This window comes from Takifugu rubripes, chromosome 21 (assembly GCF_901000725.2).
Source record: "Takifugu rubripes chromosome 21, fTakRub1.2, whole genome shotgun sequence".
In the NCBI taxonomy this organism is placed as follows: Eukaryota; Metazoa; Chordata; class Actinopteri; order Tetraodontiformes; family Tetraodontidae; genus Takifugu; species Takifugu rubripes.
The window spans coordinates 19,102,131-19,126,642 of NC_042305.1; the positions used below are offsets into that span (position 1 = coordinate 19,102,131).

General features: G+C 47.1%; 1 protein-coding gene across 2 annotated transcripts in view; it reads right to left on the reverse strand.

Moving 5' to 3' along the window:
- Positions 1–1,279: 1,279 nt before the first annotated feature.
- The window catches only part of LOC101078196 (GDNF family receptor alpha-2-like), a 33,715-nt gene continuing 10,482 nt past the window's right edge, over positions 1,280–24,512 (reverse strand). Inside the window, exons 4-9 of one of the 2 annotated variants that reach the window (XR_965463.2) lie at positions 17,996–18,374; positions 8,753–8,865; positions 7,853–7,993; positions 5,402–5,544; positions 1,814–2,346; positions 1,280–1,730 (exon numbers count right to left, since the gene is read on the reverse strand). Coding sequence is in view for 1 of the 2 variants with exons in the window: in XM_003975237.3 (XP_003975286.2) it covers positions 2,209–2,346; positions 5,402–5,544; positions 7,853–7,993; positions 8,753–8,865; positions 17,996–18,374 (914 nt within the window). In the remaining variant the exon portion in view is untranslated. Of the gene's footprint in view, positions 2,347–5,401; positions 5,545–7,852; positions 7,994–8,752; positions 8,866–17,995; positions 18,375–24,512 lie in introns of both variants that reach the window. The other variant, XM_003975237.3, reaches the window with a different exon arrangement.

Here is a 24,512-nt window from a genome sequence, read left to right on the forward strand (position 1 = left end):
GGGAGAGCGCTTCAGGACAGACTAGCTTTTATTATTTCGTCTGAAGTCATGTCAGATTTTAAAAGATCCGGGGCTCAACTGATGCGCCCAAATAACACATCTATATTGATTCACCGGGATTTAACACATGAAGCGCTTCGCCTTTCCAGGGGTTCATCGGAGACGAGTGCCCAGGAAGGAAAAACATCCTGAAACGGACCTTTCGTTATGATCGGACGCGATAGCAGGAGGTCACACGATAGTGACCTCCTGTCCTCCCCCGTCCTCGATACTCGCCAATATAGCCTTTACGTTAGCTGCTGTCCTCGCGAGCTGTAGCGAGCTGCTGACGCCACCGTGTCGGCGTGTGCGCGGCCTCTCATTCCGCTCCAGATTCCGCCTGAAGGTAAAAACATTGGTGGAAACGCTGGTGGTTCTAAGAATCAGGGAATAAACCTGCAGTAAAAATCTCATATTTGCAGGTGAGCCACCGCGTAAGAAGCGCTATAAGCTGACAGGAAGTAGGAAAACGATGGACAAAATAAGGTAAAAGGACAAGAGGAAGCCTGTTTTTGTCCCTAAATATTTTAGATGACTTCATCTTATTAGCCGACTTCTGCCTGGCTGCAGACTTCGCCTTGGAAATCTGCCTGCTGGAGATTTTCCAGTTGGTTCAAAAGGAAAGCGAACGTATGGAGCGCTCGCGTCTCCTCCGCCGCCCGTCCAAAAGGTCAACGCTTTTTCTGAGTAAAAGACAGAATCCGGAAAGGCAGCCTGACGGCAGCGGCATCCGTGGGGGGAGTACTTCATGTGGACATGCCCCCCCCCCCTTCCAGCCGGATCCCTTTTCTGTTTGAGCAACTTGGAACGTCTAAAGCGACGCCTGGGCCGGGACCCCTGTGCTTCCATGTTAACGAGCAGCCTGGCTAACTTTATTAGCTTTGGGCAGCGGAGTGAGCGGACGTGTCAGCAGCATCAATCTTAGCGTCCATTTAAAGGAGCTTTGCCGGATTCCATAAAGTTGGACTCTCCCGCCTCCGCGTTCCTGCTTTTGACGAGAGCCACGATTCAAATGCAGTTGCTTAACTTTCCTTTCCTTTAATGCTACGGTCGCCTTTTATTTTATGAAAAACAACGATATCCTCTGCAGACCCAAACTTTGCCCTAATTATACAATGCATCACCGCCCCCGGCTGATGAGGGGCAGGACGAACTCCCACCATGGTGAGACACACACACACACACACACACACACACACGCACACGCACACACACACACACACACACGCCGTAAGAACCGTGAGACAGTTACACACAGTTATGGCTTCCCGAGCAGTTTGAGTTGTTTAATCGTCCCTCTTTACATTCATGTGATCGAACCTCGACAGACAAATAGAAACACAGTTAATGAAGGCCCCCGTTAGTACCACTAATCAATACAGAGTCTCGTTAAGGGTACACAAATGTCCATTCATGGCATTCAGTTGAATGGATGGAAAGGATTGCTTTATATGCGTGTATATATCTACATATACAGAGACAGAAATATACACAGATGCCGGTGGACTCGTGGCGTTCACCAACGCATAAACAACAACAGCGCCACCTTCTGGAAGAGTGCAGCAGTGAATCAGAGCTGTGGGGTAGCTGGATTATGGCCACTGATACTATAGCAACACTTAGAACACTGATAGGCTTTACAGGTCAGAGGTTACAGTGAGGGACGCAACATCACCGTCCCTGAAGTTGATCTGAAAGAAGATGAAGTCGAGAACCAATCGGAGACCAAAGAAATGTGACTGACAGCAGAAAACTGCCCCCTCGCCCCATTTACCTCGCACTCTTTCTATTTCCTGTCTTCCTTTGATTGTGTTGTTCATCCCTCTCTGCCTGTGAGAGCTCACGAGTCCCTGACACCACGGACCTGGTTCCTCCAGGTCGCTGCACCGCCCTCCCAGACACCAGCTTTCCTTCTTCCCAGACCTCCTTCAGGTGCTGGTCACAGTCCGTCCCAACGATACACCGAATAAACAACAAATTCACAAATATGAATTTTGGATTTTTTTGTCCTCCACCTCTTTGTTTTCTTTTTCCTTTTGTTTTTCTTCATTCACAGATGTCTTTCATATCCCAGAGATTCAGTCGTCTTCATATCAGTCTGGTAAATAACACCTTCTGCTTTGGGGTCAGCGTGTGGGCGGGTGACCTCTTTTCTCCCTCCTGGCACGTCTATGAGGCCTGCTGAGCCGTGAGCAGCGCCGACGCCAGGCCGGCGACCAGAGCCCAGAGGTTGGCGCCCAGACACACAGCGTGATCTTCTGACAGACCCCCGGTCTTGCCCAGGCCACTTCCTCTCGGTTCAGGAAACTGCACAGATAAAAGAAAACAGGCAGAGAAAGGTGAGACGTGAGAAGGCGCCGCCGTGCTACGCTCTTGTTTTTGCCATTTGATGATGGAGAAGAGGAGACAGGAGGGAGGTGATGAAGGACGGGGTCAGAGGAGAGAGTCAGGAAGCCAGAGCAGAGCGAGAAGTGTCACCCCCAAAGCACTCGCATGAGCGTCTGGAGCCCCAAATGGTGGATTTATTTAAACCAGCGCTGCTTAGCACGTGCTAGCATGTGCTAGCATCTGTTTCCTAAACAAGTTTTAGCCATTCTAGCAACTCCTTTAACAGGTTTTAAACTTTTATTACAGACGTTATTTAAAATATACAGATACAACTGAGCCAAACAGCAACTGTCAGGACTTTCTCCCTCTATTTTCTAAGACATACCGGCACATTCATATGTTATAGGTACAGGATGTTGTTATATATATGGCAGAAAGCTCTTGCCCCCAGTGTCACATGTTAAGAGAGCCGTTAGAAGACATCAGTCCCACGGTTGGTGGTTCATTATGAGCTCTTCTAGAACACCGCTCTCATTTTGAACACCTTTGCAATTTCCTGGGATTCTTGTTGCCTCCAAGTTAAAGTAGCATCACTCAAATTGCAAAGGGACTCATTTCAGTCCAGGCAGCAACAGTGAGGCTCATCATGAACCCCCCCCCCCCCCCCCCCCCCCCCCCCCCCCCCCATCGTGTGTGTGTTGCAGTCCTCATGTGTGTGTGTGTGTGTGTTGCAGTCCTCCTGTGTGTGTCAGTCCTTCTGTGTGTGTGTCAGTCCTCGTGTGTGTGTGTGTTGCAGTCCTCCTGTGTGTGTCAGTCCTTCTGTGTGTGTGTCAGTCCTTCTGTGTGTGTGTTGCAGTCCTTCTGTGTGTGTGTTGCAGTCCTTCTGTGTGTGTTGCAGTCCTTCTGTGTGTGTGTCAGTCCTTCTGTGTGTGTGTTGCAGTCCTCGTGTGTGTGTGTTGCAGTCCTCCTGTGTGTGTTGCAGTCCTCCTGTGTGTGTGTTGCAGTCCTCATGTGTGTGTGTTGCAGTCCTCGTGTGTGTGTGTTGCAGTCCTTCTGTGTGTGTGTCAGTCCTTCTGTGTGTGTGTCAGTCCTTGTGTGTGTGTGTTGCAGTCCTCCTGTGTGTGTTGCAGTCCTCCTGTGTGTGTGTTGCAGTCCTCATGTGTGTGTGTTGCAGTCCTCATGTGTGTGTGTTGCAGTCCTCCTGTGTGTGTGTTGCAGTCCTCATGTGTGTGTGTTGCAGTCCTCATGTGTGTGTGTGTTGCAGTCCTCATGTGTGTGTGTTGCAGTCCTCATGTGTGTACACCAGAAATCACAGAATTGTTGTCAGAAAAGGCCAAAAATGTAAAACTTTAAACCCCCCAAACCTGTGTCGCTGCTGACGAGGAGCCAAACATATTCAGGAGAAGCCAATTAATTAGCAAAGGCAGTGGTGTGTGTCAGCAGCCTGTTGACACCAGTCCAGATCTCTGGGTGCAGCACGCGCGCACACACACACACACACACACACAGATACACACACACAGATACACACACAGAGACACACACACACACACAGATACACACACACTCACAGATACACAACACACACACAGATATACAACACACAACACACACAGATACACACACACACAGATACACAACACACACACAGACACACACACACACACACACACACACACCATAGACTACAGACAGCGTTAAGAGAACAAACCTAAATTTGGATCTGATCAGTTTCTCGTCTCCCCAACTAATAAATGATTGATTGTCCGTCAGCATCGGTCTGTACTGTCTGTACTGTTTATACTGTCTGTACTGTCTGTACTGTCTGAACTGTCTGTACTGTTTATACTGTCTGTACTGTCTGAACTGTCTGTACTGTTTATACTGTCTGTACTGTCTGAACTGTCTGTACTGTTTATACTGTCTGTACTGTCTGAGCTGTCTGTACTGTCTGTTCTGTCTGTACTGTCTGTACTGTCTGAGCTGTCTGTACTGTCTGTTCTGTCTGTACTGTCGATACTAATCTATAACATCACCCTCTTAGTTCACCTGCCCCGGAACTTTGACAAGTTTTATTTCCAGCTACAGACGCAGAACCCCCCAAAATGTCTAATGTCTAATTAGAAACTTCATGCTTAACTAATCACACATCTTATTGTTTCCTAATTACCATTTTTACAATAAATTAAACACCACGGCCGCAGAGCAGCTCATCAGTACTGACGTGTTCTGAGAGCCCCCCCCGTCCTCTCGCCCCCCCCCCGTCCTCTCGCCCCCCCGATCCTCTCGCCCCCCCCCCCCGTCCCAAACACGAGACCCTTTATCACCACCGATTCTTTTCTCTTCACAAAAGTGCAGATTTCTGCAGGACGACCGTCTCGACGTGGCATCACGGCGAGCTGGGACGGACGTGTCAGTTCTGCAGCAGCAGTAATTAAAAGTATCAAACGTAATGATGATATCAGCAGTTCTACTGAGTCCAACACAGCCCAGCTCGTCAGAAGGTCTCCCGATGAATCAGGCGGCGCGGTCGGAATAGTTTTAAGGTTTTAAAGCTCAGACTGATCGGAAAATCCACAGTAAAATATTTCATTTCTGTCCATGTGATTTGGGGGATTTTGCATTTTATTTGAATAGAAAAACGGCAACGTTTCGATGCTGCAGCGCCGCTAACGGGCGGTTCTGTTGGTTCAGACGGTGAACTCTGGCACAGACGAGTTAACGGCAGACATCAGAGGAGATGCACTCAGCAGGGAACACGGAACATTCCATCCTAATCCAGATTAAAACCCCAATCTCCCACTTCTTTGTGTTGGAGACAAACGCTGCATCTGGTGCAAATGTCGCCATCTTGGGCGTAGCGTAAGCTGCCTTAGCGTAGCGAGCCCCTCTGATGGGCCACGAACATAGAACCTGCTGTCACGTGAATGCAGGGCGTGGAGCTCTGGTAATGGTGAGATTATAAACACGTTTACAGGAAGCAGCTGGAAATAGTAAAGCAAGGAAGTGAGTCCGTGCACAGCCGTGCAGTTACCTTTGGCGTGGTGACCAAGGCAGGTTCCGAGGTGGCCGTTGTCCAGTCCGACCCCGGTTTCCCCATCACAGAGGGGGCTGCAAGAGACCCGTTCTTGCTCTGCGTGTTGTCTGCACCATAACCGAAGGCCTGGACGGCGTTTCCTGCAGGGACGGAGACACAAAGCCGTTTGTTTCTCAGCGTTTCTTCATGGAGGAGCCCGCTAACGAGGCAGACAGCTAAGTCAACTTCCTGGTACTCTGCCCAATCTTTGGCGCCCAGGGAACCGGGGCGCAGCGGGACCGGGCAAGATCGGAGACAGAAAAGACTATTTATTCCCTTGAACGCTGAGCAGTCGCACCGCTAATGAATCAAAGCCCAATTGGGCTGTTTGTGGAAGCCTCTCCTGCTTTATTCCTAAATGCCGACGTGTTCCTGCTACAGCACTTGAATATAGAACCATTGTGACATACGTTGGATCCATTTATCACATCCTCAGCTTCACATCCTCAGCTATGCATTCATCCTCCGCTGATGATGTTGTGGCTCTTGAGCTGACGAAGCCCAATTTATTTGCCAAAGACTGAAAAGCAGCAAATCAGTTAACTGGGACGGAGAAGAGCAGCCAGTGCACGCACGAGTGCTCGTGCGTGCACTGGCTGCAGAGTTACTGTTGTGTCGAGGCGCATGTGTGAGCCTCTGCAAAAATGTGATAAATCCTGGTGCAGTCAGCGTCTCCACTAGATGTGGTGAAATAGGGGCTGAGCACCTTTTCACTGCTCATCCATTTAAAACAAGAGGCGTGTTTCTCTTTGTTCGGCTCCAGCGAAGGCGAGGCATGTAATTGCTTGGCAACCACCTTCGTTATAAGGTCAGCGCACAGAGATGACTTTGCATAGATTTATGTGGCTGATCAAATTCAAAAACACTCTCAAACAAAGGAAACATGTCACTTTATCCACAAGTGCCCAAAGGACAAACCCGCCCGTGGTTGGATGCATATACATAATAGAACGGACGCACACAGTGCTGCACTCCTGATCCACAGCCTTTTTATTTTATACATTCCCTGTCCACCTACGCAGTCTTGTACACCACCAGAAAGCCCGTTCATACAGCCCTGGGAGAGACAGACGCTAGCATGTACAAAAGCTGCTGTCACGTTCCTGCTGTGATCACAGGGATGGAGGCAGGAGAAGGAAAAGCCCCACTGGTATCAGGAAGAGCCGATCCTCACAGGAAAAGGCTGCGGAGACGTGTGAAGCAAAGCACGGCCTTGTCAAATTTGGATAAAGATAACACCTTGAAGGACCAGCGCCATAAATCAAAGAGTTGGCTTGTAGAAGGAGGGAACGCCGCTCGGGATGTTTTATTGCTCCCAGTTGCTCCAGCAAGTGATGAAGCTTGGTGCCAATAGTGATTCACGTGTTAATGACTGGATAAATGTTCCCTATAGCCCAGTCAGCGCATACATTGTCCTACCTGCTGGGACAGATGGATTATAAGATAAGACAGAAGTGAGACACTGACAGGCAGAGGAGGGGATCCAATGTTCTTCTTATGTTGGGACTAATTCCAATATTCGTTCAGCCTGAGTGTTTCCTGTCTGCTAGGCTGAATACAGACCTGCGAATGATTATTTAGCTCGCCTTCATATTTGGTTTCTCAGCCAATGTAAAGAGGGACCTTCTTTACTGTGAAATGTTGCAATTGTTAGCCAGAAATGCTTGTACATACATCATTCTGTGCCCCATGTATCATACATGTGTTCGTTCCTATAGTCCACAGATGGTTATTGGCTTATTCCCTGAACTGCAGAAAGGAAATGCAGCATTTTGTATTTTCCAAGACGCCTCCTCAGCCACCGGCTTCATCCCTCATCCTGCACACTCAGCTAAAACGGTGCCGCAGCTACAGTATCTATTGAAATGGTCTGAAAGCATTCTGCGCACAATAGAACATGTTACAGGCGATGGTGTCACGTCGTGCTGACGACACAGCGCGCTGCACAACAGTGCTGCTGCATTTAAATGCTGTTGTTTATGGCAACCACCCGCTAACGCCGGAGCCAGAAATACACACACCTAGCACTTATCCTAATTGCTCAGTTTGGGCTAAATGTCTCCATGTTCGTCCCATTTTTGACCAAAACGGACCAAACGTTTGTTGAAAATAGCACACAAATGTGTATGTTTAAAAGAATGTCCTGTTCACTAGCTTGATCATCAGAACCAGCTGCCCAGATGCTTCTGCTAGACTGAGTCTTTGCATAAATGTTCAGTAGCTTTGAAGCTTTGAATCCAGCTCAATATTCTACCTTTTACCACACGCATCAAACGACAGATGGTAATTAATCCTAAAAATGTAATTTGCAATATGGTGAACCCAAACAAATCCCATTATTTTCACCATCGAGCAGCCCATTAAATGGGAACGCCGTCAACAAAACTCCGATGGATAAAGGTGACTCACTTAAGCAGGTGTTTTCTGTAAAGAAGCGCAGGAAGTTGTAGCACTCCTCCTCCTGGTTTCCACTGCCCTCACAGGTGCACCAGGGTGAGATGGTCCAGTTGGAGAAGCTATTGTCCACATAGTTGGGGGTCATGTCTGTCCCTGTTTGGGGAGGACAATTAGAGACGAACAATTAGAAGATGGAGGCAGAAATGGGCACTAACCCTCCTGTTTTAGTACAAATGTGCAAAAAACCAGACAAATGCATAAAAACTCCGTATTTGTGTCTGTGTGCTGAATAAATCTCAAATTGTGGAACCAAAATATTTTATGTTTGTTTTAAATTTGGTGCGCAGTAGCTCAGTTTGAAGGGGACTGGGCCGAGGAGCGGAAGGTTCTTGGTTCTAGCCCCAGTGCAAACCAAACATGGAGCATTCAGAGCATTGCCAAGATACCCTTGAGCAAGGTCCCGAACCCCCACATGACATGTGATGAGGCTCTTATGCAGCTGGGAGAGGCTCCAGCTTCCTGTCCGTGACCCCCCCCCCAAGGGAAAAATATCATAATAGATTCACATTTTATGGGTTCCATTATTACCAATGTGCTTTTGTCAAGCTGGACCCCAACAGCGTCCTTGATATTCACCAATTTACCAAATATCCAGACTTTAAGGGTTGTAATAACGGAAACGCTCCCTCATCACGAGCAAACTCGTCTTTGAGCTGGGGGGGGGGCTTGAAAGACATGGGTCAGAAAGAGTCTGTTCTCTGCTCAGGATAAAACTTTAGGTGGCGCCCTTTTCTCCCACGCCGTCCACGATCATCACATCATCTGAGATTAGAGAAAAAGGTTGTGGCAGATTCCTCCCTCCCTCCCTCCCATCTCCTTTCCCCCCTTTCCCAGAGGGTTCTGACCACTGACCGATGAGTCTGGCGTAGGAGGACAAGCAGGCTTGGTGGTTGTCCTGGTTGGGGCAGGTGCTGGTCGTGTGCGCACTCACGCGGCAGTTTTCGGTGTAATCAGCGAGCCTGGACCTGCGTGAGACGGAGCACAAACAGAGAAAAGGGAGGTGACTCACGCGTCCGACGCACAGCAGGACACGTCGCGCACGTGCACGTGCACACGCGGCCGTGCATTACTGGGCCCCAGTCAGATCTTTCCCCCTTCGATTGTGACCAACAGCAAAGCCACATCTGGAGACCCTCGTGCACATCTGAGTGCACGTCTTTATACAGGATGAGGATGATCTACTGCACGTCCACACTGAGCTGAGCGACCAACGTCTCGTTCTTTTAAAAGCGCTTTTGTCTCAGTGTGTTGGTGACCTTTGACCTGGAAGCCTCATGGGCGCCATTTCTAATCCCCTTAATAGGTGTGTTGGGAGCAGCATGTGCCGTTTTGCTCCATTTATACTCTTCAAATCGGTGAATCCCAGTTGATCACACATTATTTTCAATATTTCTCTCTCCCTTTTCCTCTCTGACATCATTTACTCATTTTTCCTTTGAGCAGTTTCACACAAAGCAACGCACATGTTTAAGGAGGTTAAGGAATGTTTATCCCCTGAAATCGGCCTCTTCTTTTTTCCGTCTCATATGAAGCCATTTGTTGCTGTTTTTAAAGAGCGTAATCGTGGGGATGTGGGAAGGCTAATGATGCATCACTGTCACATTCATTGTAACAAAGTTGCGTGGTTAAAATGAAGCGGAGCCGTTTTCCAGTTGCCAGGCAAAGTCCCGCCGACTTCCTGCAACTTCTTCCCCAGGCGAGAGCCAATCTGAAACTTTAAAGGAAACAAACGTAGTTCCTATGATGCTGCAGGATTTGGGAAACCAGCAGGATTCTTTAATCTCTTGGTATGAAGAGATCAGGATCATAACTTCACTTTTTAGCCCATCACGATGGTCACCGGAGAGCCTGGCAGCACTACAAGTGTGATGGATCACTACGGATCACCACCCTGCACGGGTCTAGAGGTCATTGGGAGGTCACGACTCGCTGCTCTGGAACCTCTGTGATGCTGCTGTACAAAGAAAAGACCACTATTTATGTCAATGATTTTTTTCCCCCAGGACACGTATTAATAACCATTAATTTTATAAATATATGATTCTCCATTCTCCTGTACATATGTACTGTATATATGTGTGTGTGTGTGTGTGTGTGTGTACACGGTATATATGGAATTCTGCCCACACCATTATCACAGAGGGTGGCAGCAGAACCTCCACGGTGGACTCAGAAATGTCAAACTGCTTCTGGGAGCTCGTGTTGCATTAAGGTGAAGTGACGGAGCAGCCGAGTTACAGGGAGAATTAAAAAAGCAGGAAGTCGTCCGACAGGCAAATATTAACAGACACATTTCCCAACGCCAACATAACGTATGCGAGACCTCCCAGGAAAGAACTCCCCTCTTCTTTGTTTTTCCTCACCGCTTCATTTGCATGAAAGGAAAATGAAGAAGAGGCAAATATTTGACGTCTTAAAGTGCCGGAGCATTTTTGCAGCTCTCTGGCGTTGGCCGTCACCTGTCAGGGATCTTTTCCCATCAAGCCGTCACCGTGGAGACACAACTGGAGGCTTCATTTCTAAATTTTACCTTCCTGTGTCCACCGTCACAACAACAAAGCATTTTCCTCTTTAGAGACAGTCAGAGTCACATTAGGAGCCATCTTCTCAGGCCTCCATCCCATAATGACAGCTGGGTGTTCTAGTCCCAGATTAGCAGTGAACTGCATCACTGTAAAGATGAACACGTTTACGCCCAACAGACGATCCTTATTCATCACCTCATCATAAATTTAGGAGCCAGTTGGATTTAACGAGTCTCATCTAAATTGTTGCCATTGTCAGCAGCAATAACACAGTTTGTGAGTCACTTTGTGCTCCGACTTACAGATAATTGTGTTTACTCTCGTTTCACTACTGGAAAAGACGAGCGGAGTCGACACGAGCGGAGCTGTTTGGGAGGCAGAGGTTCTACCGGGCTGCCTGTGCCCCTCTCCGGTTCTGAGCATCGTATTTACCCGCCTAATTAGCACGACTCTCTTTTGATCCACTTCTCTATCAAATGACCGGAAGATTCTCCGCGTCTCCCTCGGGGAAATGGGACACACAGTTGGTCTAATGATAATAAAAAGGGATGAGAACATGCACAGGTCTCGCTGTTAATTAAGACAAGTCGTTTTCCACACCTGCCCTTCTAATCCACCCTCTCATGCATGAGAGCGGGATTTTTACCCACAATCCCTCTGAGGCAGAGAATAAGGGCAGGACGGAGAGGGAAGGTGGGATCTCTTAAAAGGTGGGATTGTTCCAAGTTTGGCCTCTGGTAACTCCACAAAGCAAAATAGACGTTGATGGAGCAGAGAGGCGGCGTTATCTTAGCATTGGCAGCAGCTGTCAGAGCAGAGTCCAGAGGGCAGAGACGCACAGCCCGACTCCAGGAAACAACTGCTTACGACTAGTTCAGGCAGAGTTTCTGACCTGGATGAGTGCGAACATTCAGCAACAAATGAGGGAAAATGCTAATGTGCTGTCCAAAGCAGCCTTAAGAGCAGCCTTAAGAGCGAGGCTTTGCTTTGATTCTAACAGGTAAAGCACCACCGTGCCAGGAAAGGTGAGCGCGGGCTCCCTAAGAACAGCCCAGATAAAAGATTCAAGAAACTGCCCCCTCTCCCTGACAATGATGACTTAAGGACAGTAATTTAAAGTTTAGTGGGGTGTCCTGAGTGTTCAGACAATGGTGTTCCAAAACAGGGATGCAGCAAATTTAATGGCTTCCACGGGCTTTCCATTATACCTCAGCAAAGCGCCCCTCGCTGCTGAAATTACAGGCTTTCCAGCTCAGCGGAGTTTTACGGTCATTTTAGCCACTCAGCCTCCGGGGAAGTGGCAGGGGAGCTCCCACTGAGGTAGACTTCTTTCAACCAGCCTGACACTTTAAACACAGGGATTGGGCTGAGCACTGAGTGCTTGTCCATCTGTCATGGCAGTAATAGAATGGACTTTTATAGGGATTCTTATTCCTTGCACTTTATGCATGTGACAGACTGTGACAGCTCAGGTGATCTGAATGGAAGTCTGGTCTTCATGAAAGGGGGGAAATAGTGTTGAAAGGCTGCGTGAGGTCTCACCGTAGCCTTTCACCCTTTAAACAGCAGTCTCCTGTCTTCATGGACTCGATGCTCTGCCCCACAACATTCTCACATTCATCACAATTTCTGCTCAATCTAAAATCCTGCTTCTCATCTCTTATCGCTTCCACCAGTCCCCAGTCTGGGCTTCAGTGTCTCACGTTTAAAGAACGTGGAACAATAGCGGAGGCACAACGGCGGCCAACACATGAGCACCAACGCCAAGCAAACGAGGACAGAAGATTTCCCTGCCGTCGCCTTCTGCTCTCACCTTTTCTCCTCTTCTCCCACCTCTCATTAACGCCCCGCCGCCACTGATAGTCGCTGCAGAATTACATCCTCGTGTGTGAGCTGCCACCAAGAAGCCTGACGTGTGTTTGGTCAACAGGTACGGGACTGGACGCGTGTGTCCATATGTCCGAATGCTGGAATCTCTCCCACTTTTTCCCACTTTTCCCACAATTAACGGCCACTTTGTTGTTCTAGTCAGAGGTGTCTGTCCATGCCGCTGCTGCAGTTTTGCTCCCCAAAGTTCTGGCCAGAGACACACGGCAACAGCCTGAAGCAACATTCAGTCCAGTCAAAGCCAAAGCAGCCACTGAGCAGCCTGATGTCTCCCACGACAGGAGTGAGATCAGTGTGTGACCAGGAAAATAAGAGCCGGTGAGACCATCTCCCCACTGAAATGATGCTTTTTTGTTTCCATACTGCAGGTGTCTTAAAGCAGCTACTGAATATTGTGTCAGTGGTTCTGAACCCACTGCACCACAGACACCTTTAGAGTTTGGGAGACTATTCAAGGTTATCCTAACCCTGAACATGTTGCCAGGCAACGAACACAAAGATCAGCTGTCACTAAAAAGGCCTAAACGACGCAGTTCGTTATTAGCAATTATTGCCCACATTATTTACATCTCATTAAAGAAAGTTTAGGAATCGACGAGATTGAAGAAACTAAATCTGAACTAACTGAGGATTTTATTTTTGAAGGCACAACTAGAAAGAATATTTTATAACCAAGTTTGAGTTGTCAAAGAATAAGTCAATATTTTTATTCAGATCAATATAGTTATCTTTCTAGAATTTAGATAATACTGACATTATTTGATCATTTTTTTCCCCTCAGATTAAAACTGCACTGACTGAGTGTAAAAGTATTAATTCTTTCAGAAGAAATGTAGCCAGTAGAAGCAGAAATTCCACTTTCTATTCAAACTTCTCTCAAAACTCTCAAAATACTTTTACTTCGGTCCAACATGCGACTCAAATATTGAGTCTCCACCTTGTAAATGCAGCCCGACGTTAGTTTGACGCATCTCCCATCTCTGCCTCTTCCAGTCCGCCCTTTCACACACGTGCACGTCTATTGAGACTCTCTCCACTCCCAAGATTACTTAAGTACGAGAGGCTAAAGAGTGGTTTAGACTGATGTGGAAAACCACAGATTGACCATTCCCACTAAAGTCCTGGTGATCATGTTTTACATGAATAATTGAGATGTTACCACTGGAAGAGGGGATTGTAAAAGGAAGGATACGGTTTAGACAGCAATTACAGCAGTGTTCCATAGCGCCACTCCCCAGGAGATTCTGGTTTGAAAAGTAAATGGCCATGTACTAATCCATGCATCGGAATTAAAAGCACATATTCAACTTTCCAGCCTTTGCTCCATCACTCTTCCCACCCTCGTTCCCTCTCCCGTCTCCTTGCAATAGGTGTCATTTTCATGCAAAGCCCTTCGTTTGAGCCTAACGTTGAAGCATTAAGCATTATTAATGCTCGATGGACAGATCAAAGGTCGTGTTCATGGATAAAAGACCCCCAACGTTTGCTTGTTTTGTCACAGATGAGGAAGAGAAAAATCACGTGTCACCTCACCCCATTTATTACCATAGATCTAAAACTAAAAGCTGGCTAACACCTTATTCGCACACACAGATGTCTTCCTCTCCCAGGTCCAGAACCTCGGGCAGATTTGGCTTGAGGAGGCAATTATGCACTCGTGCGTCTGTTGCTACTCCTGCATGAAGTGCTTCATTTGAGAGGCCTGTTTCCACATTCCCAAGGCTCAGAGGCTCATTTTAGGGAGGGTGTAAGGCAGGAACCGGCTCCCCGTGTTTCCATGCCCAAGGAATGCTGTAAGAGGTACTGAACACAAGCCAAGAGAATATGTGTGAATATGAGTGAGAGAGTGCAACAATGCAGGATTGTTCCGGTTGATATCAGAAGCAGTTTCACATGTCGGATGCAAAAGTTCCTCCTGTTGATTTAGTACAAAGTCCATGATGGAATGTTGGAAAAAGTATATTTTTGGTAACATAAATGGGTCAAGTTACCTGTACAGTGATCGATGGCAGCCCAGGTATGTTTTCTTCTTGCAACATTGATAAGCAATGGGCTAGGAACTCAAATCAAAGGGCAGCCAGTGAGTCCAGAGGGTTGGGGATATAAATCAAAGATGGAAGTGTTGCATTGATCCCTCAAACGATCAATACAGCTCCCACACGCGGCTCAATGTGTTTTGGTGCAGCTTCATTGGACCAGAACTGTGTAAAGCACAGAAACGTTTAGGGAGTTTCACGGCCGGCGTACATGCATGCACGTGCACACGCAAAGCACCACATTCAAACAATCCATATATAGTGTCTCTCTGTATTCAGAGGACTAAAGAGATCCCTCGTGCAGAAGCTTTGGCTCCACGAGAAGGTTGCTCAGAGGAGAGCGAACGAAGAGTCGCGATGCTGGAACAAAACAACTGCAAGAGCGGCACGAGGCTCCATTTCCACCGCCCGTTCTGTCCAACCGCGTCCCAACCTCCACATTACGTCCAGCACTGTTTCCACAGGGAGCAGCAGGAGGATCCGGCACAATGTGCCGGCAAAGCCAAGCCTGAAAGAATCGTTTAAAGTGTTTCTCGTGTGATTGCGCGATGAGCTCCACCTGGAACCGTCTCCAAAGGTGAAAATGCAGCCAATCTGGCATCAAATGTGCTCACAGCCAAATACTCAAAAATAAAGTATTTGAAAGCATCTTCAACAGCCTGCAGCGAGGCCTGTGGGCTGCTCCAAAGCTAAAATATGAAACGAAAGTACATTTTTAGATCAATTCTCCTCTCAAACACCTTTCATGGCGAGACGCTGTCGCGGGTGGTTACGCTTGTGCTGCAGCCATGTGACCAACTCTCTGACCTCCAGCCCACTGCAGTAGCTTTCCAGCCCGGATCAATCCTGCATCCCACCTTCCCTCTTCCTCCTCTCGCTCTGTCTCATTATCTCTACCTCCTTCCCTCCTTCCCTCGCTCCCCCTCCCAATTTTGTCCCCTGGTAAAATGAAATAGGATTGGACTTACTGTGTTTTCCCTCTTTGGAGCCAGGAAGGCATCCCCTGAGGACACAAGCCTCTTGTTGAATAATCTCTCCCTGCATTTATCAACACATCTCGGAAAGAGCGGAACAAAGCAGAGGAAAACCTGCTCCCTGCTTTTATTGGAGTTTGAGTTCTGTTCCCAAGAAAAGTTTGGGAAGAGTCTTTTCTCAAGTTCTCCCAGTTTTTTATCACATTGATGCCAGTGATTGAAAAAGTGATATTTCTTCCTGCCTGCCTGACATAAAAAATGGGTGATGTTTTATTTCTCTTTGCTCTTTTGTCTTCCTGAACCTGCCTATGTCTGTTGCCCCCCCCCCCAGTCCCGTTTAAAGCCAACAATTAAGTGTGTCATTACATGGGTCCTGATCCTTCTAACTTTGTTAGGGTGTGTGTACTGCACCAGTTCAATGCAACAACTGCACATTTCAGGACTGAATCTGAAGAGTTAAAGAACTGAACAACATCAGGCAAAGGTTAGGGTTAGGGTTAGGGTTAGGGTTAGGGTTAGGGTTAGGGCTAGTGCACGTGAAGGGGGATTTTTTCCAATCAGTTCACTTTAAAATCTCTATCCTCCCTCTAAATGTTATTCTATTCAGTCGGTTTGATGTTCAAATGTCATATAAGTGCTTTTGCACCCAGGTTGCAGGGAAGCGTGGATCATTTTAGGACCATGTCAGTCATATTGGAGCAGCATCCTCCCTTCCCAATACTCCTGAGAGTTGGGCAGACAAGGACATTTCATCTGAAGGATGCTGAAGTGGGACAATCGTACAACCCTTTCTGTCACCTTTTTAGCTAAATTACTTGCACATTATACAAAGAACAGACAAACAACAACCAAACTGAAAGCATAACGTGTTTCTTAATACAATGTTTCAATAAATAAATGCATCAAATCATTTTCAAGGTGTTCTAGGATGCAAGGGCATCCTGGAAGGATGTCTGAAACCACGTACTAGACTAAGGACATCGACTCAGACAGAGGACGCTTGAAGAAGAGCACACAGATGTGATTGTGTAGAACTCTCGTAAAGATTAAAAAAAACAAAAAAACACCGAACTGTCAAGCCGGCAGTGACCAATGAAGTGTCTAATGGAGGCTTTCTCCTGCAGAAAGCACCACTCAAAGAGCAGAATATCAGAGGAATGGAAGAGCTAAGTGTCCAGACAGCTGCTGGGCTACTGTCAGCGCTCCCATACGGTGCATGTGTGTGTGCACGTGCTGCTCATCGAGCTGTTGACCTTGGTGGGGCATAACACAGCCACAGATAATGAGTTTTAACATTCTATTTCATCTCTCTCAGTGAGGAGGTGCACAGCAGACACCTGAGGGCTAAAGGTCAAGGAAAGCCACTCAGCCTGTAGCCACGCAGCAAGCAGGTAATTATTAGGACAATCATCAAATGGACAGCAAGCAATCGCGCTTCCAAACGTTCATCCCTGTTGGAATGAAGAAACAGTTTCGGTTTTACCAGTCAGGCTTAGCAGGTGCAAACAACATGCCTTTAATTATCATAATTAGTGGTTATGCATGGAGAGATGCAGTCATTTGAAAGTCACATGACCAGAAAATCTATTTGATTCCATACAAACTCAAATCTCTGATTAGTCAAGAGAACAACAACAACAGAATGTCCATTGTGTGCTTGTACCCCCGGTAATTTAAATTTCCAGTAGTTAAATATCAGTACAAATCTTCCTCATAATCTTCAAATAATGAGTGTTATTTTTGGCACTGCGCTTCCGTGAGTCTGACACTTGGTCGGAGTCCATTAGGCACACAAATGAGCTTTTAAAAGCTCATTTAACTATCTCACATCTTTGTTCTACCAGACTAATGGACACGGATCCTCGGCTTGGCGTGTTGTCTGTGTGGCAGGACGCCGTCAGGACGGGCAGTCGACAGCTGATTTAGTGGATTGTACGACGGCTTTGTTTGGGCTCCGCTAACACAAGGAAACATGTCACAGCTGGGTGGGTGCCAAGTGAAGGCAGTCGCTCGTATCCAACAGGGGCCTCGTGCAGCCAATGAGGTCCACTAATGTTGTGCTGAGTTTAATTGAGCGTTCGGTGTTCCGTTTAGGCTTACATCTTCATCGGCCATGCGAGAGGCCGTTTCTCTAAAACGCCACCGAGACTCAGATCACACGGTTACGGTCGGAGACTAAAACACTTTATGCTGCACTTTAAGCTCGTGTTGCTTATGAAACGTGCACCAGAAGAGCCAGAATCACTCACTGCGTAAATGTCCCAGCTTGATTCTGACAGCAAATCGGGACTTAATAACGCAGCAAATGTCTCATGCAACAGGGCCTTAAATAGATCCTAAAGGTCAACAACAGCAGCACCCAACCCTGTACCTGCAGAGGGTTAGGGTTAGGGTTAGGGTCTGTACCTGCAGAGGGTTAGGGTTAGGGTTAGGGTCTGTACCTGCAGAGGGTTAGGGTCTGTACCTGCAGAGGGTTAGGGTCTGTACCTGCAGAGGGTTAGGGTCTGTACCTGCAGAGGGTTAGGGTTAGGGTTAGGGTCTGTACCTGCAGAGGGTTAGGGTTAGGGTTAGGGTCTGTACCTGCAGAGGGTTAGGGTCTGTACCTGCAGAGGGTTAGGGTTAGGGTTAGGGTCTGTACCTGCAGAGGGTTAGGGTTAGGGTTAGGGTCTGTACCTGCAGAGGGAGTCCTGGCGGCAGAGCGTCCGCAGCTCCAAACAGTTGGGTTTGTCTTTGTCGTTGTAGGAGCAGTCCGGCACGATGGTCTGCCTCCGCCGCTCCGCACAGCCCTCCGTCTGGCAGGGGCAGAAAAGAAGCCGGTGGCTGAACTCGGGAGGCACGCGATCCAAGAAGGAGCGCAGCGCTTTATGGCAGCGCTTCCTGCTGCACGTTTCTCCCCTGTTGGGATCCTCTTTGATGCAGATGCCGATGAAGGTGGAACGCTGCCTCTTGCAGCTGCCGTTGAGGTTGCAGGCTTTGGCGGCGTCCAGACAGGGGTTGCAGTTCTTCTCCGGGTCCAGACAGTTGAACCCTTTTGGTGCCACTGTGAGCATCCCTGAAAGCAGACAGCAAGCAGAGCGCCGTGGTCACGGACAGCAACAGACTGGGAATAAACTTGAGCTCTCTAATGACTGTTATAGAATAGAAACTGGAACAAGTGAGGTTTCACCAGCAGGATGAAAACCCTGCATCCACTGCTTCGCTGAATCGATACCTTCAATCTCGATAACTAAATAAATAAAAGCTACGGTCAACCGATAAAACAGAATCCGTTGGTCTCCTCCCTCACAGCAAAAGTTGGGCTTGAACACAGAAACCTTTCGATAACGTTGGGGGCTAAAGGAGCTGAGGAAAGCCTGCAGTTTTTAATTAAATCACTTGCAGAACTTAAATGGAATTCTAATTTATTTGTCTCCAATTTAAAATTGAATGTTGGGTAATTCATTCCCAGGTAATGCTGGAACCTTTTCACAGTATTAGTTGTTGTAAAGTGTATGAAGAGATTAAATGCAAGAATGGAAGAATGGTGAAAAATCTAAAAACGGCTCTAAATGCAGCAGCCTCTGGATTTCTCCTCAATAACTGTTAAACTAAAGTGAATCTTGTTTCTTTGAGTGTGAATATCCGAGTGGTACCTTGAACACGGGAAGAGGAGATGTTCCATGTTTCCCAAAAGTTCCTGTTTCATGGTTCTGCACCATAAATGTGTGATACACAATCCTGGAAGTCTCATTGGTGCTGTGACGTCCTCTATGATGCTCCTGTGGCTTCCCTCCTATGTAACTGTCTCATTCTCCCATTTCTCCTCATCTCTGGATGAGCTCCACTTTCATTCTGAGCTTGACTGGATGTTCCAGCCATTGATATTTGTTCTTTACTCACTGCACTCTCACCAGAACTATCCACCATTTCATTACCTTCAAATCCTATATGGCTTCTCCTGCTTCTTCTATTGTCATTTTATGGCAGTTGGGAAACAGCTTGTAGGTGCATTACTGCCCCCTTCTGGACTGGAGTGTGGAGCGTTAAGGTCGAAGGTTGATAACTAAGCCGTTACTTCTTAAAACCTAAAACAAATCTCTCCACATGTTCCCTGGACTTCTCCGATCCCAACCATGATCCTAATCCTAATCCTGCCTGTGTTTCCCTCTTTTGTGGTTCTTTCAGCCTGGTCCTGCTCAAGGTTTCTTCCTGATAAATTGAGAGTTTTTCTTGCCATTGTTTCTTGTTGGGGGTGGGTCAGGCCCTGGGATTCTGGAAAGGGCCTAGAAGCAATTCTGATTGTAACAGAGGCGATATAAATAAACATGAATTGAAATGAATGAAATAATCTCATCGTCTCCACCCTTGTCTTTGAATTAAGCCCCGGTCTTTGTCTTGCAGGCTCATCTTGTAGCGGCGTTGGTGTCCAAGCTTGGTTTCCTTTGCTAATCTAAAGTCTATGGTTAGTTTGACCTTCTTCTGTCTGCCCATTTTGTACTTTTGCCTTTGTTGCTTCACCTCCTGTGTGCCGACCTGTTTCTGCCTTATTAAAAGCCTTTTGATTCTTGCCCTGTGCTGGAGTTGAGCCTGGTACATGGAGCGTGGAGATGCAGGTCAGTGCAAACAACACTAAATAATACAACATCTGTGCAAAGTGCACATCATAATAAGCTCTGCATAATACGATCCACTTACTGAAGGGTTCACAAGTGGTGAAATAAAAATACGTTTCATCCGATCAATACTTGGAAAGACGGTCCATCGGGGGGCACATTTCATGGACAATCTTCAGTATGTGATTGGGTTCCTCTTTATGTTCAGGAGATGCTGCCTTTATTCCAGCAGCACAAAACCTTTTCTTGACGTATCGGCGTAATAAACCAGAGTCTGTGCTCACTTGTGGTGTCCAGCTCTGTATATTGAGGCTATATTAGACAATTTAACCTCTCTCCTCTGTAGATAATGATATTTCAGAGGTCACAACACCATGGTGACATGCAGAAAGAATCATTTCTTATTCAACAGAACCAATCACACGCGGCGCCTCTCAGACAGCCGCGAGCAGGAAAAGGGCCATTTATTTTAGAGGGGCGTCCTTGAAATGTTGTATTGTTTAAAAGAGGAGCATCACATCAATCCTGGAAACAAGGATGCATGGAGCACATCACGCCCCACCAAATTAATGAGTTTTGATTTCTGATTGCTACTGATGAAACTCCATCTGCCCTTGAAGAACAGCCACCTCGTTCCTTGAGACAGATCACCTGTTTTCTGTTGACTGAGGCTTCATTTCTTAAGGATTCCATATTTCCATAGAGTGAAACACTTCTCGGGATCAAGCGTCCGCACAAGTGCCTTTTCCCCCTGTGTCACAGAACCTGTGCATCCTTCTAGGCTCTTAAAGGAGAGGACAGACACTCAACAGCAGATGTTTGCCAGTAAAAATCTCTTTCTTGTTGGCGTAAGAACACGTGAGACGGACAAAAGTGCTCCCAAATTACTTATGCAACACTAGAAAGCTAATTAAAAAAGCAAGCTAATTAGCCGACCTTGTCAAAGCAGCATCTGTCGACTGATCAGTGATTACAGGGACTAAAAGATGCGTTGTTCTCGGCCAGAGGATGCCGGGTCAAGCCTTCCTCCTGGAGCGGGCCGGGCTGAGCCGGGCGACAGCGGCTGCAGGTGTGGCGAGGCCGTGCGGCTCAAGCTACATTACATTGATGGATTACAGCTGCTAAATCTACCTTGGCCATCTGCAGGCTCTAATGTGGGCCACTGGGGGGTCCAGGATGAAAAGGGAGAAGGATGAGCTACTAAGATTTATCTGACCAAACAGGGCTGAGGCTCCTTCTCACACGGCACCCATGGACAGGTTTTTGCTACCACTGATTGGCCAGCCGAGATTGAATTTGGTGCTCAACCCAAATAGATGTCTCGGGGGCAACACAAGACGCAAAGCCCACTTGATGACTGTGACGTGGCACAAACAGGATGATGGAAAGAGACAGAGGAAGGAAGCAACAAAGTGAAGATGGGTGAGGAAGAGCGCGGCGTTACACAGTTATAATTGATTTTCTGAGTGCATTACTATGGAGGTTTTTGGCAAATATATTGGGCCATAATGTGAGGAGAAAGGGCTTGATAAGAGGCATGAAAATGGAGAAGCTTTATGAGGGGCTGATGGCAGCAGCTGATCCTGACAGATAGAAACATGAGATGACACAAACTGGGCGCAGATTTGACAGCCATTTACGAAGACACGCCATGGCGCTTTCAATTAATCCGGCCTAATTCAGGAAAGCTGTGACTCTTGTGCTTGGAATAATTAACCCAGCCCACCAGCAATGCAATCAGCAGTTCACAACAGTTTACACGGATCTCTCCTCAGACCTGGAGCGCTGTACAGTACATTAATGAGCTGGTGGCCGGATGGAAAACAGCTACACGGCAAGTTGATTAATGGGGGTAATAAATCTATAATCGATCAGTGTCATAAGCAGCAGAAAATATAATCTGTTGCTTTTTCCCACCCTATTTAAACCTTTTTACTCAAAATGAAAAAAAAAAAAGATTTTGACCAAGAGTTTGCTGTTTTTTACGACATTTTACCAAACAACGGCGAATATTGTGGATTTAACTCCATAAAGCCTGAGGCACTAAATAATTGCTAAATAAGAGGTGACATCTCAAAAAGAGATTCGTGTAATTTAGAAACTAATGAGAGGACAACAGAAGTCGTCTTATGTTGTTTATTCATGATCGCCTTTGTGGGCCTAAAAATGCGACCTTATAAAAATTGTGCCAGCAGCAGTTAAAGCAGCGGCCCGGCCCCCGGTGGTGCGGCCCGGCCCCCGGTGGTGCTGCCGCTTGGCTGTAAACAGGGTTTTAATAGGCCTCTCTGCTCTGGAGCATCGTAAATGAAATCGCACCATAGAGAAGCAGATATTCCTCCTGCACGTGCAGCCCACAGGAAGATAAAGAATAAAGAAATGGGAGGAGGCAGAAAGGAGAGCGGCCGGGGATGGTAGCGTTCCTGGGGGAAATAAACGAGAGTGGTGGGGGACACTGCATCTGTGGAGGAGAAGCTGATAAAAAAGAAAGCACAGATGGATTTCAACCCCCCCCCCCCCAAGAGCTTCCCTACTCTGTAATTGTTCTCTGTCTGGCTAATTTGAATTGTGCATTTTATATATCATGTCATACTCGAGGGACGCTGTGCTGCGGAAGTTCATCCCAGGTTAGCAAGAGGCTCTTGGCTCAGAGTAATGTTCTCAGTAATTAGGAAAGGTGCCAAAGTTTGCATTTAATACGGCCCTGGGAGTGCGTGCGTGTGCACGCTTGTTAGGGAAGTCTTCAGCCGGGCCCCCGAGGAGCATGTCAAGCATCTCCGTGTCAAAGGCCTCATCCGTCATTAGCTCAGCACCCCGAGGAGATCCCGGAGGTCCACATTACCGAGCAGCAAAGATGCTCCGACGTCGGCGTTCCAAAACTCCCAAACTGTTTCCAAGGATCAACTGAATTTGAAGCTTTGAGCAGGAAACTACTGGCACCACATGAAGCAGTGGGAGGAGCGATAAGAAGGCAAAAGATTTGGCTGTGAAAAAAGCATTTGCAGAGGATGTAAAGAAGCGTCCAAGGGGATTTTAAATCATTGTAAACATAGTAAACATAGTGCTTAGTGCTTCACACACACACACACACACACACACACACACACACACACACACACACACGGATGCTGTTTTATGGCCTTTTGCCCTCAGTGCACTCAGTCAACTATACATGGTGGAACATTATAGTGATAATTTGCTTAAAACAAGTAAAGAAAAAGACGTCCTTGGACTATTCAATGTTTTAATTGAATTTCTAAGATAAATGCAAGACTGCAAACGATGATATTAAGCTTCGACTGTCTCCGGTGGGACAAGCTCAGCTTCAGCTGAGGGTAAACTGATTAGGAAGAGGACTAACGACACATATAAACGAGCTAATGTAAATGCACGCAGGTGCGTCAGCAAGAGCTGCTGCACAAACAGAAAAAACCCGCCGCCCAAAGAAGGAGAGCCGAGCGTTTGCATAAGTAATCATAATTGTTCAGAGACAATTTGAGGAAGTCAAGCATTTGGAAAGCATGCTGAGCACGACCGTACGGCCGCTCTGATTCTCTGAGCTGCAGAAACGAGCTGCTGCATTTAATTGGATGGTGAGCACAAAAAGCTGAGAGGTGAGCGGCTTAGTGCTGAGAGTCAGAGGGTCTCGCTAAGGAACGTTCAACTTTATTCCTGCAGGGATCTCTGAACGCTGCCCTCTGCTCCCAATAAGTTAATTACCTCAGTAGCAGGTCGAAGAGACGGAATACATTACATGTGGAGCATGTGGAGAGTTAAAGTCAAGGGTTTATGTCATTTAGTGTGCATTATGTTATAGAATACTTAACTATTAATCTGAGGCCTAAATAATGACAATATTTATTTTGAAAATAAGAAAAAGCTGAATTGCAGCAAAATTGATGTAATGAGCTGTCACAATGCAACACCAAGACAACATCAACACGGACACAGCACGACTATTAGAGATGGTTTCCTATATAAATGCAGAATATGTTTATTCTGAATGGGTCGAGGGTCCCACCACCTCTCTGAATGTTAATATTATTGCTAATTATTAATTGGTACCTGCAGTAACGTTAAGTGATTGGACATGATTTGGAAGCACACACATCTTCCTGTCTCTCAGTGGCGTATAGGAAGGTGGAGCAGAAGATCAGGCTCCTATAGCTCAGACCCTGGTACTGTGCCTGGTCCTCAAGCTTCTCCCAGTGGCCTCCATCATACCTGACATCCAGGAGGAGATGGGACCCAGAACCCAATGGGCTCTCTGACGGAGCTCCAGAGGGTCATTGATTACGTTCTTTAAGTTTTGACCTTTGGCTCATGTCTGGAACCGGCCCCACTCATCACCTGCCCAACACCACCCCTACGCTGGGAGCAGCATGGGGGTCTAGGGATGTTTTCAATGGCTGGGTTAGGGTTAGGGTTAGGGTTAGGGTTAGGGTTAGGGTTAGGGTTAGGGTTAGGGTTAGGGTTAGGGTTAGGGTTAACCCTAACACTAAAGAATAACAATATGCTTAAAGAAAAGCTGATCCGGAGCACTCCACGTACATTATATAAGGACAGTAAGGTCATCAGCACGGCTTGTGTAGCTCATTCTC